The sequence below is a fragment of the Arachis ipaensis genome, chromosome B09 (genome assembly GCF_000816755.2).
Source record: "Arachis ipaensis cultivar K30076 chromosome B09, Araip1.1, whole genome shotgun sequence".
Taxonomy (NCBI): Eukaryota; Viridiplantae; Streptophyta; class Magnoliopsida; order Fabales; family Fabaceae; genus Arachis; species Arachis ipaensis.
Window position 1 is genome coordinate 6,582,176 of NC_029793.2, and position 15,196 is coordinate 6,597,371.

A 15,196-nucleotide genomic window follows, 5' to 3' on the forward strand; every position below is an offset into this window, starting at 1 on the left:
AAACATATTTTATTATATTAGGTTAAATAAAAATTAAACTATTTAAATAAATAATTCGGTATTTAAAAGTCAAACATTATAATAGTTTTTTAAAAAATATTTATCACATTATAAATTCATAATTATGTAAATATGTGAATAATTTATTTTTTAAATTACGTTTTTAAATTAAATGACTTTCAAAAATTCATCTCAATAAATTGCAAAATGCAGACTCTCTATCTGTCACTGCTCATGAGACTTTACCTAAAGTTCTTCCAGTTAGGCCTTGATTATATTCCTTAGTCTAACATTTTTGTGCAAAAAAAATATGTACCATAAAGTCATAGAAATTTTTCATATTCACCCGCTTTTTTTTTGTTCATGACCTTCCCTTATTGACCCTAAATCAACCTTTTCTAAAGGTTGTTATCTCCAAAAGTTGTTCAAGATGGACACAGCCATGGTTTATATCAAATACAAATAACTGTTTGCTCTGCCCTGTGTCTTAACATTTTGTGAATATCTGAATGCTTACAACTTACATAGTGGAAATAATAATAAAAAGAGTAAAGTATCGTTTTTGTCCCCAACGTTTGGGATACGTCCCAAAGTTGCCTTTAACGTTTTAATCGTACTATTTAAGTCCTTAACGTTTCAAAATTGACTCAATGTTGTCCTACCGTAGGGATCCGTTAACAGAATTGATGGTGAGACAAAATTGAGACGATTTTGAAACGTTAAGGACTTAAATAGGACGAAAACGTTAGGGACAAAAACGATACATAAAAATAAATTTTAATTTAATTTTATCTTTCAATAATATTAATTTTTTACTGTACATAGTATTCAATTATTTTTTAATTACATCTAAAAAAAATTACACTTAATCACATTACTTTCATTTTAAATAAATTTATTTTTTTATAATTTTAAAGAATTTTGATACATTAGAAACAAAAGGTATAAATTTATTTTTTGTAATTTATATACATTAGAGACAAAAGGTATAGTTTATATACTAGTCATTTTACAAACATTTCATGATAACTAAAAATCTTTAAGAGTAAAATTATAAAAAAAATTAATTAATTTAAAATGAAAGTAATATGATTAAGTGTAATTTACTTAGATGTGATGAAAAAATAATTGAATACTATGTATGGTAAAAAATTGATATTATTGAAAGATAAAATTAAATTAAAATTTATTTCTATGTATCATTTTTGTCCCTAACGTTTTCGTCCTATTTAAGTCCCTAACGTTTCAAAATCGTCTCAATTTTGTCCCGCTGTCAATTCTGATCCTTACGGCAGGACAACATTGAATCAGTTTTGAAACGTTAGGGGACTTAAATAGGACGATTGAAACGTTAGAGACAACTTTGCAACTTACCCCAAATGTTGGGGACAAAAACGATACTTTACTCTAATAAAAAAGATATTCATGTTTCAATTTTCTATCGCCGTTTCTTCATTTCTTCCACATGAGATAAGAATAATTTGACAGTGATTAACTTAAATTAGTCTGATCAATATCAATCTAAAAATAAATAAAAATCAGATTAAATTTATCTTTTCTAGATTCTCAGTTATTTAAAACCAACCAAATCAAACTGAACCAAACGGAAGAGATGTATAAAAAATCTTGGTACTCTGTTGTTATGTGTTTGCTCTGTCTCTAACCGTATGTAACTGATGTTTTTGTTATTTTTTTTATCAGAAGCCAACATCTTAATCTGGTGCAGTTTCCTCACCACCTCAAGCACGTGCTCAGATTCGCAACAATGGTAGAAAACTCTCCCTCCGAGTCATGGCTGTACTGCCATCACGTCCTCTACACGTGCCACCGCAACCACATCTTCACCTGCTACCTCTGAATTATCAACATTGATTATAATGGTTGCTGATTAATTATTTAATAGGAAGTTAGAAATAGTACTCCTTTAGTACTCTCTTGCTTTTGTTGAGGTCTGTTATCATTAATTTTGTTGAGCTGTACAAAGTTAGTTAGTTAGAATAGTATAGTCATATATATAGTTGTCATTAATATTGTAATTAGTGTGATTCTTCGTTAATGTAAGTTTATTACTTACTTTTATCTCAATTTCTCTGATTATTTGTTCTTCTTTATTCACACATCAAATTTTCACAAGTTCATATGTTAAATTTTAACTTCGAATTTTTCCTAATGATAGCTTTTTCGTATTGGCAATTTTCTTCCCATGATTGAAACCAATTGAAATAAAAAGAGCTGGTGACTGAAGAAATTAGGATTCTCCATTATTATTAGTGAAGTTGATTCATTTTTTTTGAATTAAAAGAGACAATGATGATGTTACATGCTTCTATTAGATTACGGCGTGGCAGGTATATCTGGATTTCGAAGGTGTTGTCATTCTTAGGTCCTAGCTAAATAGATATTGGACCAAAAAAAAAAAAGAAAAAGTATAGATAACCAATAATATTTTTGAATAATGTATAAATAATGTAAATTAATAGATTAAAAGAGTAAATTTAATTAGTAGCATTAAATTAGAGTGTAGTATATTTTCATTTGATTGGTAATTATTCATGTTGTTCAAAATAATCGTTATAGCACTCCAAAAACAAATGTTTAAAGTTAGTGATTAATAAAAGAGAAATTTATCAACTCTTCAAAATAGGTTTGACTTGAGTTCTACAATTACAGTAACTAAATTTAAACATCAGCTAGGAGGATTATTGTGTTTATTGCAAAAGTTTTCAAGAATTTATTTTAAAAAATTATATACATACAAAAAAATTAGTTACTAAAAATTATCTTATGGGTTTAATTAGCTAATATATGCCTTTAGGACACATGATAAGCTTATTATTAATAGAAGATTTTAAATTTTTTTATTTAAGAGATACAAAATAAATGTATTAAAAACTTAAATTTAAGTTTTTTATATTTTCAATAAAATTTTTTTTAATTTGTAATCTTAACTTATGTCTTTAGAGCACATGATAGATAAATCATTATCTTATCGCCTAAATTAAATCGGTATATTTACTTTCTTTTGTAGTCTCGAATCTGATAAAATGAAAATCAAAGAGTAAAACTCCACCCTGGTCACCCTAACCATTTTGCTAACGCTCATTCCGTACCTCATCGATTGAAAAATAATATTGCAGCTCCTAACAATTAATTTCGTCAGAATTTTATCCCCTCCATTAATGTCTACGTCCAGAGCTAACGGATTTTGCCTACGTGTCATGTTAAACAAAACGCCTCCTGCCATGTCAGCAGTACGCTACAGTAAAATAGGACAATTAAACCCCTAAAAAAATTTTAGGAGACACTTAAACCCTAACTAATTTAAATATAGATACATAAATTCATAATGAATTATGAAGTAAGACAAATATTCTTAAATTTCAATAAATCATTGTATTTACTACATTGGTTATTGATCTTGGTTGGTGACAACCTCATTCCTTACTCCTCTTTCTCTTGCTTTTTCTATGCAAAGTTCTGATATGAGCACAGTAAAAATTACCTCCAATACTATACCAAAAAAAGTAGGGTGGGTTGTCCAGACAGCTTAAAAATGAAACGGTTTCGGTTCATACTTAGAGCGGTTAGGTCCTTATACCGAATGAAAAAAGGACAATGATCTAAAATTCTAAATGAAGCCTGCACAGAGTTGATGCTATTGTTGATTTTCATAAGTCGTATCCAATTTCTTAGCCACATCCCTGCCACAAAAAATCCTTCTATACCAAATATAAACTCTTTCAAAGGAACCAATGTCAAAGAGGCCACACATGTCTATAGTTTTTCAGCAAATCTCTTTCTCCTTCTACTATCAAAGAAACCCTTTCTCACCTCAATAGTGCATAATCTCATTAAAATCCACCACTCTTAACCATGGTATTTGAATTTTCTTAATTAAGCTTATCAGGTGAGCCCATAAATCCTGTCTAATTTTTATGTTTAAACTCTCATTGATAGTACTATACAATCATAATTTACTTCCTAAAGATATTTTTACTGTAATGCATTGCTCCATAATATTGATCACTTTGCAATGATTAACTGGGACATCGGATAAAAACCAAATACCTCATCTTTGACCTTGCGCTTTAGAGATGGCTTTAGTTAAATAACTCAAATTACTCTAGAAAATTTTCAATTTGTCACAAATAATATGTGTTTCTAACAAACAGATAAAAAATGGATGATATTTACAGATAAACACTTTACAGTTAACACGAGTCATCTTATTAGAGGCTTTTCTAATATTCCAAGACAAAATATTAAAATCACAACTATCCAAAAAAAAATAAATATAAATAATAAAGATGAGAATAAAGTATACCAATATCATGGCCTGGAATGGACCACCTATTAAAATTATACCCACCTTCCCCAGCCGGGAGGCCCCTGTTTCAACTTCACATTTGGAAGGAATTTGGCCTTATGCGTTTTGTATTAGAAGCAAAATTCGAGGTTGTTTACATGAGCACTTCCGCACTCATGATGACCATATGCTCCATTTAAATTATTCATGCCTTCCTTTCTCAAAAAAGTCAAAACCTTATTCCTTTGATTCAAACCATATGTTGCCAACCCATTTCTTGTTTTTGGCCCACCATGAATTGCAAACCCTTTTGTAACATTAGATTATAGTCCAGAATCTCTCCACTCAGTCCCTTGACTACCAATCTCTCTCTCTCTCTTTTTTTTTTATATTTATCTGGATCCACTTCTCTTTTGTATGATTATCTTGTTTGATCTCATCACTCCCATGCAACGTCTCATGCGAGAAATTCTCACCTTCCTTATTTGGTTCATTAACAAATTGTTCCTTTCCAAATTTAAACAAGATTTTTAAATTTTGAATTTGAATCGTGCTCTCTTTACCTTCTGAAATTTCTACCGTTTTGTATGTGCAATCTCTTCACTCAGCGTTCCATCATTGGCCGACTGCACTACAATTTGTGATACTTGTTTTTTTTGTACAAGCTACTCTCTCAAATCCAAAACACTTGCACTATTCACATATTAATTCTAAGTTCTCATATTACACTTGATATTTGTGTCCATCAAGGACGATGTTTGTCACCACCGGCAGTTCTACGTTAATCTGCACCCAAACCCTAGCAAATTTTTTGCGTTCTGCGTCCTTTGTTACCATATCTACCTTTATAGGTGTGCCAATGGCCGGAACAATTCTTTTCGTTGCTCTTTTTTGATAGTACCATATATTCAACCCCGCAATGCGTACCCACACAAGAGTTGATCCAAAAAACTCCTCACAGAGGCGAAAGTCAGATGTCCAAGGCTTAACCGTCAGATAGTGTCCTCCTAACCTCCACTGACCACCACTAAGGAGGATCCTATGATTCTTATCTCTACCCTCTATGAGATCACAATTCACAAAGAAATATCCATAGACAACGTCTATAACCTCATAACCGCTGTGCACTCGCCAAATGCTTTTGAGTTTATGAACCATGGTTCATGGCTGTATAACTCACATGCTTTTCAAGCGCTTTAATGACAATATAACCCTCATACAGTGTAGATAAAACTCGTCTTGCCTCTTCCGAGAACGTTACTGCTGGCGGATTTGGATCCCCTTGCTTATCGGTCATAATGGCTAAACTATCCCCATCCAATAAATCAACTACAAAAGATTTAGGATTAGACACGTCAATCACTTTATTCCTAAAGGAGACTCTCATCCTTTTAGAACCCTCCATGCCACCAGATACATCTCCTCTTACGCTCTCCTCCTTGTTACTTTCGCCGGCAAAGCCGGTTGCCTCACCATGTTTCCCACTCTCACGGCCGCTCTCATCCCGGCTCACCCCTTTCTCGCTCATAGCTCTCTTTTAAAGTAAGTTCATATATGAGATAAGAAGATCACTAAATGAAATATAGGCATTTACGATTTTCTAAAGATCATAGTTTTAACTATGATGATTTAATTCAATTCTTCCAACAATAACTAAACATGTCATCATAGAAAATAATTAATTTTTTATTTTTGAAAGAATGGACTAAAAACACCTTATTTTATTCCTTAAAGAAAAACTAGGTACATTTAGTTTCGTTTGATGAAGTCCCGAAACGGATAAAGCAATAATCAAAAGGCACTAGTATATTGGAAAAATGGAAGAATTAATTATGCGGTGATTAAGCCAAGACTTGCTGAGTTACGATGTAAATATTCAAATGGCTTTTCAATTGCAAATCCTACTATCAGTTTGATTTTTCCACAAGATTTCATCATTCCGCTTAGCTTGTTGTCAAGTAATAGACGATGGCCAGAAAGTATGAAGAAGATGCAGTGGAAATCGACCTTGGCACAACGTACTCTTGTGTTGCCGTATGGCAGGAACAACACTGTCGAGTGGAGATCATTCATAATGACCAGGGCAACAGAACAACACCTTCCTACGTTGCTTTTACTGCCAATCAGAGGTTAATCGGAGATGCTGCTAAGAACCAAGCTGCCGCTAACCCAATTAACACTGTCTTCGGTATAGTAATAATAGTAATCTTCTTACTTTCAATTTTTGCATTTGTTTTTTCTTTTTCCACAATTATTATTAGTCTCTTTGTATTTTCGGATACATTAAGAAAAACAATAATGTAAGAAACTCCACTTTGTTTTTTCATTTACTTATTCTTATTTCAAGTTGTGTTTTTGCTGGTTTGTTATGCTCCATCTACCCTCACTGCCCAAAAGTCTTAAAATGGTGTTAGAGTAGCTTACAACCTTGTTGGGAAGTTAGAATAGTTGAAAACAATGAAAAATTTGAGAAACAGGGCGTGTGCCTCTGTACAGAGGTGTGCGTGCGCACGCCCAGAAAGATTTTTGAAAGTGTGCGTACGCACAGGTACTAAAATTTATAAAGTCTGTTCACTCGCACAAGCTGTGCGAGTGCCCCCAACAGACAACCCTTCCTAACTTGTGCGTGCGCACAGGGCTATGCGTCCACAGAGGTCGTAATACTTCACTGATGTGCGTGCGCACCAGCCGTGCCAGCGCTCAAAACAGTAAGCCTTCTCTTGCGTGTACGCACAGGTCTGTGCGTCCGCACAGGTCTATGCGTCCGCACAGGTCTAACTTTTCGCAGGGTTGTTCGTGCGCACAAGGTTGTGCGTCCGCACATATCAAAAAATCCTGAAATTCTGCACTTTGCAGAATTTTAGATTTTCAACACCAACTTTGAATGATCATAACTTCCTCTACAAATTTCCAATTTTCACAAACTTTATATCGATTTAAAGGGTTTTCAAAGATCTTTAATTCTAAAGAAATTTCAATCAATTTAGAAAGTCGAGGCAAAAATTATGATCAAGGAAAGTTCACAAAAAATCTATTTTTCACCACAAACCTCAAAATCTCAGTTTCACCAAGTCTCACAATTCAAAACTGATGAGTTTGAAAAACTCTAATTTAATTTGATGATGAACAAACATTATTAAAACAAGAGTAAATTACCAATTATGCCCCCGAATTTGTAAAACGCTGACAATAATAACCCTAATATTTGTTAACGACAATTATCCCTCGAAAATTTTTAAAACGCAACAAATCTACCCAACCTTGAAGAGAGTCCTTCTCCGTTAAACGGAGCTTGGTGATGTGGCAGATAGAATTTCAACTGGCATTCGTTAGGCTCCGTTTGGTTAGTGGGTGACCATACATAAGACATAGACATAAAGACATAAAATGACACAGACACAATAGAACATAAATTTTTAACTTTGTTTGGTATTCAAGTACATGACACTGCATTCAAATTACAATTCCAATAAAATGACACTATTAACCCTACCACCATTATCACCTTTCTATCTCTATCACCATCACTATTATTATATTAACTCAGATTATCACCATTAATAATTTTTAACGCAATTACAAATTTAATTCAACAAATCAACAAATTAACACAAAATCACTATAACAACAAGGTTAATCAAAATTCAAATAAAAAAAAAAAACAGATAGCTCTCCCTCGATTTTCTTCTTCTCATCTTGCATGTGAAAAGCACAATCTAGTTACAGTCACAAACAAAAAAGTTGAAATTGAAATTAAAAACAAAAAATTATTCTCATCACAAAAAAAAGCTCAAAGAACTGGAAAAGGAAAAGTAGCAGGAATAGAACCAGAGCAAAATAGATGACCACATGGTGGAAGAGGCAGAGGCGTGGAAGAGAGACGGAGGCAGATCTGAAAAGAGAGGTACGATAGTGGCAATAACAACGAGAAAGAAGGAGAACGACAGTGACTGCAACAACACATGAAGGAGGAGACAACGATGGCGAAGACGGCATGACAAAGGAACGCGACAGTGGTTGCGACGTGTGAAGGAGGAGATGACAGTAGTGGCGATGGCAACGATGAAGTGCAAAGGAGAGAGACGGTGGTAGAATGAAGGAAGAGTAGGAGAAGAAGATGAGAGTGTATAATGGAAGGAGGTGAATCAGAGAAAGAAAAAGGAGAAGATGAAAAGGAAATGGATAAAGAATAAAATTGGAATTAAAGAAAAAAAGAAGGAATAATATTGAGAAAGTTTGTGTCTTATAATTTGTGTCTCAGTGTCTTAGAGTAAAGGAGAGACACTAAAGACACGTATTTTATGTGCTTCTGTGTGCCACCATATCCATCGAAAATTTGTGTCTAATGAACCAAACGGTGGACATGTACCACCGTGTCCATCTCTTGATGGACATGTATGACAAAACAAACACTGCGTTAAGGCCTTCAGTCCCGTTTCTCCTTTATATGGAGATGAGAGAGAACATTTTCCCCAATTCACTAGAAAGATAAACCCAAACTACTATCATGCATGGTGGAAGCAAAGGCATGTCCAATAACAATCGAAGGACAGAGTTAATGGAAAATAGTAGCTCTGAAGCGCTCGAAGAACACGGGAGCAAGCCCTATGACGGGACATGCTTCTGTCGTCTTCAGGTGGTGGCATTGAAGTTGAAGACGAGGAGAAATCCAGGGAGATGGTTTCTCAGGTGTCCTCTATGGAAGGTATGTATGAATTTTCTAGTGAATCTGTCCCCCTTCCCTATTGAGAATTGAGCTTGATGAATGACTTCTGTGCTGGACAGACGAAGAATAGTGGGTGCCGTTATTTTCAGTGGATGGACGAAACCAACGAAAAATCTGTTGGGCTGGAAGAATCATCCAAGAATGGAACACTAATATGCAATAAATGTGGAGTCTTGAAAGGGAAATTTATCAGTGCTGAGACTGAGACCATACACAGAGATGGAAAGATTTTATATTTACCTTTTTGCAATATTTACAACTTGTTTTGCTATAACTTCTCTTAAGTTTGTACTCGCTACCACTCTGTCTCTCTGATTCATGTCGAGCTTTCTTTTTTTTGTAGGCTTTCCTGTTGGCCTCTTGTAAGGTGGAAGGAGACATGGCAGTCCCTCTGTATCAGCCCAGTACTCCTTCAAAAATGCTCCATCAAGACATAGGAAAGGCCTGCATTTTCTTTCCCGGCTATCAGCTTCTTCAGGATGAGATTATCCCTCTTCGCCTTCAATGTGTGTCTCATGGTTGTCTCCTAAATTGGGTTCCTCATTTTACTTGGAATTGGGCAATTAGGGTTTCATGAATTAGGGATAAAGGAGAAACGGGACTGAAGGCCTTAACAGATGCTATGTTGGAATTCCATCTGCCACATCACCAAGCTCCGTTTAACGGAGAAGGGCTCTCTTCATAGTTGGGAAGATTTGTTGCGTTTTTAAAATTTTCGAGGGTATAATTGTCGTTAACAAAAATTAGGGTTATTATTGTCAGCGTTTTACAAATTCAGGGACATAATTAGTAATTTACTCATTAAAATAATTAATTACAAAATTATTAATTTGATTTTAAATCATACTTGCTTAATTAATAATTTTGTGTGTGCATATTTTTGTATTGGGCCAAACAGAAAAGAAAATTGTTGCAAGCCCAAATGTGAATTTTATATTCAGCATTAGTTCAAAAATCATTCAAAGAAGTGTGGCTGAATTATTATTCTTGGTTGGGCCAGATTCTATTAATATTATTATTAGCCCAACTCAAATTTTGGTTGGTTACCGAATGTTTGATCCGAAACCAATTGAGAGAGAGAGAGAGCGCAAAAGTTTTGCCTTATGCTTCCAACGGATCTCATGTTGTGGATTTCAAATTCAATTAACTTGAATTAACTTACATTGGGAACCATGAGAGAGAAATTGTCATTGATTTGATTGATGGCCTTAATGAAGGCACGCTACTCAACAAAGAGGGAAGTAAAAGCAACTCATTTTTTAATTAATTTGTTCAAATTCATTTAATTGCTTTTCTTTCAACTCTCTCTTCTCTCTCATCTTTCTTCTCTATTCAGTCATATCACAGTAGAAACCATGGAAGTTATGGTAAGCTACTGTAGGGAAGAAGATGCAAGCAACAAGACCATTGTAATAATGGCAAGAAAAAGAAAACAAAAAGTATGTTGTGGCTGAGATTTTCATCACATATGGTAAGATTTGGTGAAGAGATCTCAACTTCTCCATACCAAAAATGGAAGAAGAAGATTTCAGTCAGAGAAAAAATATCCTTGGAGGAATGGCTTGTCTCTGATTTTGCTCAACCACCACAGGAGGTAGCTACAGTGGCTACGTGATGGAAGAGGCAAAAGTTGGAGCAGATGAAGTTGTCATCATCATAACTCATCAAGGGCTAGGAATCCGTCTTGGAGAGCAAGGCAAGATGGAGGGCTCGGATTGATGAAGATTGGTGATCAAGGAAGGACTAGAGGTAATTGCATGTTGGGTTTTGCATTTGGTTATCTCTTCTCTCTCTCTCTGACCGAACCGGTTTGCATGAAGAAGAAGAAGAAGAAGATTAGCTTGGTTTATTTGGTTTCAACCGTGGAGGCTTCCCCCTTTATATAAGGGTGAACAGTCAGCGCTTGAAGCAAGGAGTGAGAGTGCAAGGCACAGTGTTCACATAGCTACCTAAGCTAACAGAATTTTCTTCTCCTTCAATGTTCTTTATTTTGTATTTTTCTGTTTAATTTTGTCTGTCTTGAGTCTCATGAAAAAAAGGCACATAGTGAGGTTTGTAAAGAAAAAACCATAGAGCGGAAAAAGACAAAGAGTGCAAAATTAAAAGAAAAAGTCATAGATGTCCTTAGAGGTCCTTTGTACATCTGTGTTGTGTTTCATAATTCTGTGGGAATTCCCTTGCAAGTTAGGTTAGTACTTATCAATTGAAAGGTTGGCAGTGACCAAGTCAAGTTCAGGATTGGGGTATTAGATTCTGGACTTGTCCCGGATAGGAAGGGTAGTTCCTAGGGAGAATTGGTGTTTGTAATCAAGAATGATTATAGTGAAATTCTATCATCATTGTGATGGAGACTGGATGTAGGCTGCACTGCACTTAGCAGCTGAACCAGGATATATCTGGGTGCAATCTTCTCTCTCTTCTACTCCATTTCTTTTTCTGCTGCACAAGAGATAAAACTGAAAAATATCTCGTGTCGGGTCACGAGATAAAAAGAAAAGTCTCGTGGCTGGGCACAAGACAAAAATAAAAAAGTCTCCATAAGTTGTTTCAAAAGACCAACAAGTGTTTTTAAGTAAAAAAGGGGCTAAGATTCAACCCCCTTCTCTTAGCCACTGAAAACCATCAAAAACCAAACTAACCATAATCCATATAATACCAAAACAACATCAAAGTCCATACCACCTCTCTCCCAATTCAACCATCTATAATATCCCAATTTTATTACTCAACACCATCAAATTATAATATAATTTTTTCATTATCTTTTTTTTTAAATTTTAACTTCAATAAAATTATTCAAAATAATATTTGTCAATAGAACTTTTATAACTATTAATTTTATAATAGTAATCACTTTTTTATTTAATAAAAAAAAAAAATAAAAATCTTTGATCCGCGCGGACTGACTCGTCCCGCTCCGTCAAAATCCGTCAATTTGGCGATGCAGGTTTGACGAATTTTTTTAATTTGGCAGACTCCAAATCCTAGTCCGACCTATCTTTTTTAGTGGGTTTAGCGGGTCGGCCCGACGGGTTCAACCCATTTTGCCACCCCTTACTATGTAAATATTCAAATGGCTTTTCAATTGCAATCCTACTATCAGTTTGATTTTTCCACAAGATTTCATTGTTGTCAAGTAATAGACGATGGCCAGAAAGTATGAAGGACATGCAGTCGGAATCGACCTTGGCACAACTTACTCGTGTGTTGCCGTATGGCAGGAACAACACTGTCGAGTGGAGATCATTCATAATGATCAGGGCAACAGAACAACACCTTCCTACGTTGCTTTTACTGCCAATCAGAGGTTAATCGGAGATGCTGCTAAGAACCAAGCTGCCGCTAACCCAATTAACACTGTCTTCGGTACAGTAATAATAGTAATCTTCTTACTTTCAATTTTTGCATGTTTTTTTTTTCTTTTTCTTGCTTTCTTACTTTACACAATTATGAGGAGTGCTAGGGCCAGTAACTTTTGTGATTTATAGCTATCAAGTAGTCATTAATGATGTTTTTAACGGTGTGAGATTTTATTCAATGGTATAACTCACTTTTCTTTTGCTAGTTACATGCTGACCAAAATTTAATAAATTTGCTTGCCCTAGTTCCTTTTTTTTTTTTCTTTTACTTGTTCTTATTTCAAGTTGTGTTTTTGCTGGTTTGTTATGCTCCATCCACCCTTACTAGTCACTACCCTTGTTGGTTGAAATTATAGTTAGAAACTTATTGAAAAATAAAGAAACTCTACTTATTGTTTGTAGTATTAGTCCAGAGAGGTCTTTTTTGCTGTAAATGCTGCCACTTCTACTATAGTCATAACTCTTTTGTCCCATTTATTTTCAAATGGAAGGAGTTTTAGCACTAAACTGTACTTAAAAGATTTCTTTATTTTCCTTCTTTCGTTTTTCAGATGCTAAAAGACTCATTGGTAGAAAATATAGTGATCCGGTTATCAAGAATGATCTCTTGATGTGGCCATTTAAGGTCACTGCTGGTGCTGATGACAAACCAATGATTGTTGTTACATACAAGGATCAAGAGAAGCAATTTTCCGCAGAAGAAATCTCATCTATGGTTCTCATTAAGATGCGAGAGATTGCGGAGGCATACTTAGAGTCACCTGTTTGTAATGCTGTTATTACAGTGCCTGCATATTTCAATGGATCTCAGCGCAAAGCTACCAGAGATGCTGGCGCCATTGCAGGCCTCAATGTGATGCGAATAATTAGCGAGCCAACTGCTGCGGCTATTGCATATGGCCTTTACAAGAGATCGAATTGCGGCGGAGAGCGTAATATATTCATCTTTGATCTTGGAGGTGGTACTTTCGATGTGTCTCTCCTTACTATTAAGGGGAATGTCTTCCAAGTTAAGGCTACTGCCGGAAACACTCACCTCGGGGGAGAGGATTTTGATAACAGAGTAGTGAATTACTTTGTAAATGAATTCAAAAGAAAGAACAAGGTTGACATTGGTGGCGATGCCAGAGCCTTGAGGAGACTGAGAACTGCTTGTGAGAAGGCAAAGAGGACTTTATCATATGCCGTTACTGCCACCATTGAGTTAGATGCTTTCTTTAAAGGAGTTGACTTGTATTCATCAATAACGCGTGCTAGATTCGAAAAACTTAATATGGACCTCTTTAGAGAGTGCTTGGAAACGGTAGATCGATGCATCACTGATTCGAATGTGGACAAATCAAGTATTCATGATGTGGTGCTTGTTGGTGGCTCTTCTAGGATTCCCAAAGTGCAGGAGTTGTTGCAAGAATTTTTCAAGGGAAAGGAGCTTTGTAAGAGCATCAATCCTGATGAAGCTGTCGCTTGTGGTGCAGCTGTTGCGGCTGCTTTGTTGAATGGAGGCATTAAGAGTAGTGCCCCAAATTTGGTGCTGCAGGATGTTACTCCTCTGTCTCTTGGTCAAGCGGTAAGAGGAGATGTCATGAGTGTTGTGATTCCGAGGAATACCACCATTCCTGTAAAGAAATCAGAAACTTTCTTCACAGTCCATGACAACCAATCATCTGTGCTTAAAGAGATTTACGAGGGTGAGAGGACAAGAGCCAGTGATAACAACTTGCTTGGTCGATTTACACTTTCAAGAATCCCTCCTGCTCCTAAAGGCCATCCTATCTTCACATGCTTCGATTTAGATGCTGATGGCATCCTTTGTGTAACTGCTGAGGAGAAAACCACCGGCAATAAAAACCAGATTACCATAACAAGTGATAAGGGAAAATTGTCGCAGGAAGAAATCGAAAGGCTAATTGAGGAAGCTGAGAGATACAAGGTTGAAGATGAGAAGTTTCTTGAGAAAGCTAATGCAATACGTGCTTTGGAAGATTATGTTTATGACATGGAGAAAGCCTTAATCGTTTCTAAGCTTTGTCCTGAGGATAAGAAGAAGGTAAACTCTGCAATTGATAAGGCTAGAACTCTGCTTGATGATGGTAACAAGGAGAACATAGAAACTCATGTGTTTGTGGAGCATCTTAATGAAGCCAAGCTCATTTTTGAGCCCATTATAGCTAAGACTAGATAGTTTTGTTCAGGTCTTACTTTTCTTGAATTTTTAATGTTGTTTGTAATGCGAATCTTTATGACAGGCATTATCTGAAGGAGATTTGGCGTTGAATTTGAGTTTTGATAGATACATTCTGTAAAGGTATCTTATGGACATATTTTGTGGATTTTGAATGTGGTAAACGCTAATTTGTTAAGTGTTCACTGAATTGTACGCACTATAAAACTGATTTCATTATTATTAAATAACCTGGTAAAAAATAACTTGAGTTCACTCATTTACTTGAAGTGTCAATGTTCAAATCTCGTTTTGTGTATGTGATTCATTTGCCAGCAAACTCTTAAATGAAATTATAGTATATGTTTCGTGCACATTGTATGATATCTATCTTGGCTATGGAGATCTATGAATTATGATCCGTGGTTCTAAACTTTTATATTCAAGTAGATGTGTAAAAATTCAAATTAAATCATGTTTTTCAATCAATTCAATGTTTAATCATAGAGAGTACACAAGATTCACTATCCAACAATGGTGATGAGAACAAAAGGATCATATGTCTTGGTGATGAAAGTGGTGACTATTGCACAAGCTTGAGGCTTAAAGAGAGAGATTTCATGATGCCAAAGAAGAACTTTCCA

The 15,196-nt window shown here is 35.2% G+C and overlaps 1 protein-coding gene across 1 annotated transcript; it reads left to right on the plus strand.

Annotated features, from left to right (window-relative positions):
* LOC107614718 (heat shock cognate 70 kDa protein-like) lies at positions 12,149-14,745 on the plus strand. Its single transcript, XM_016316860.2, has 2 exons — positions 12,149-12,398; positions 12,943-14,745. The coding sequence occupies exons 1-2, from the start codon at positions 12,179-12,181 to the stop codon at positions 14,571-14,573; spliced, it is 1,851 nt and encodes a 616-aa protein (XP_016172346.1). The 5' UTR covers positions 12,149-12,178; the 3' UTR covers positions 14,574-14,745.

Coding starts and splice junctions, on each gene's coding strand:
- LOC107614718 (XM_016316860.2), top strand. CDS start 12,179: ATGGCCAGAAAGTATGAAGGACATGCAGTCGGAATCGACCTTGGCACA. Junction 12,399..12,942: donor CCCAATTAACACTGTCTTCG/GTACAGTAATAA, acceptor TTCGTTTTTCAG/ATGCTAAAAGACTCATTGGT.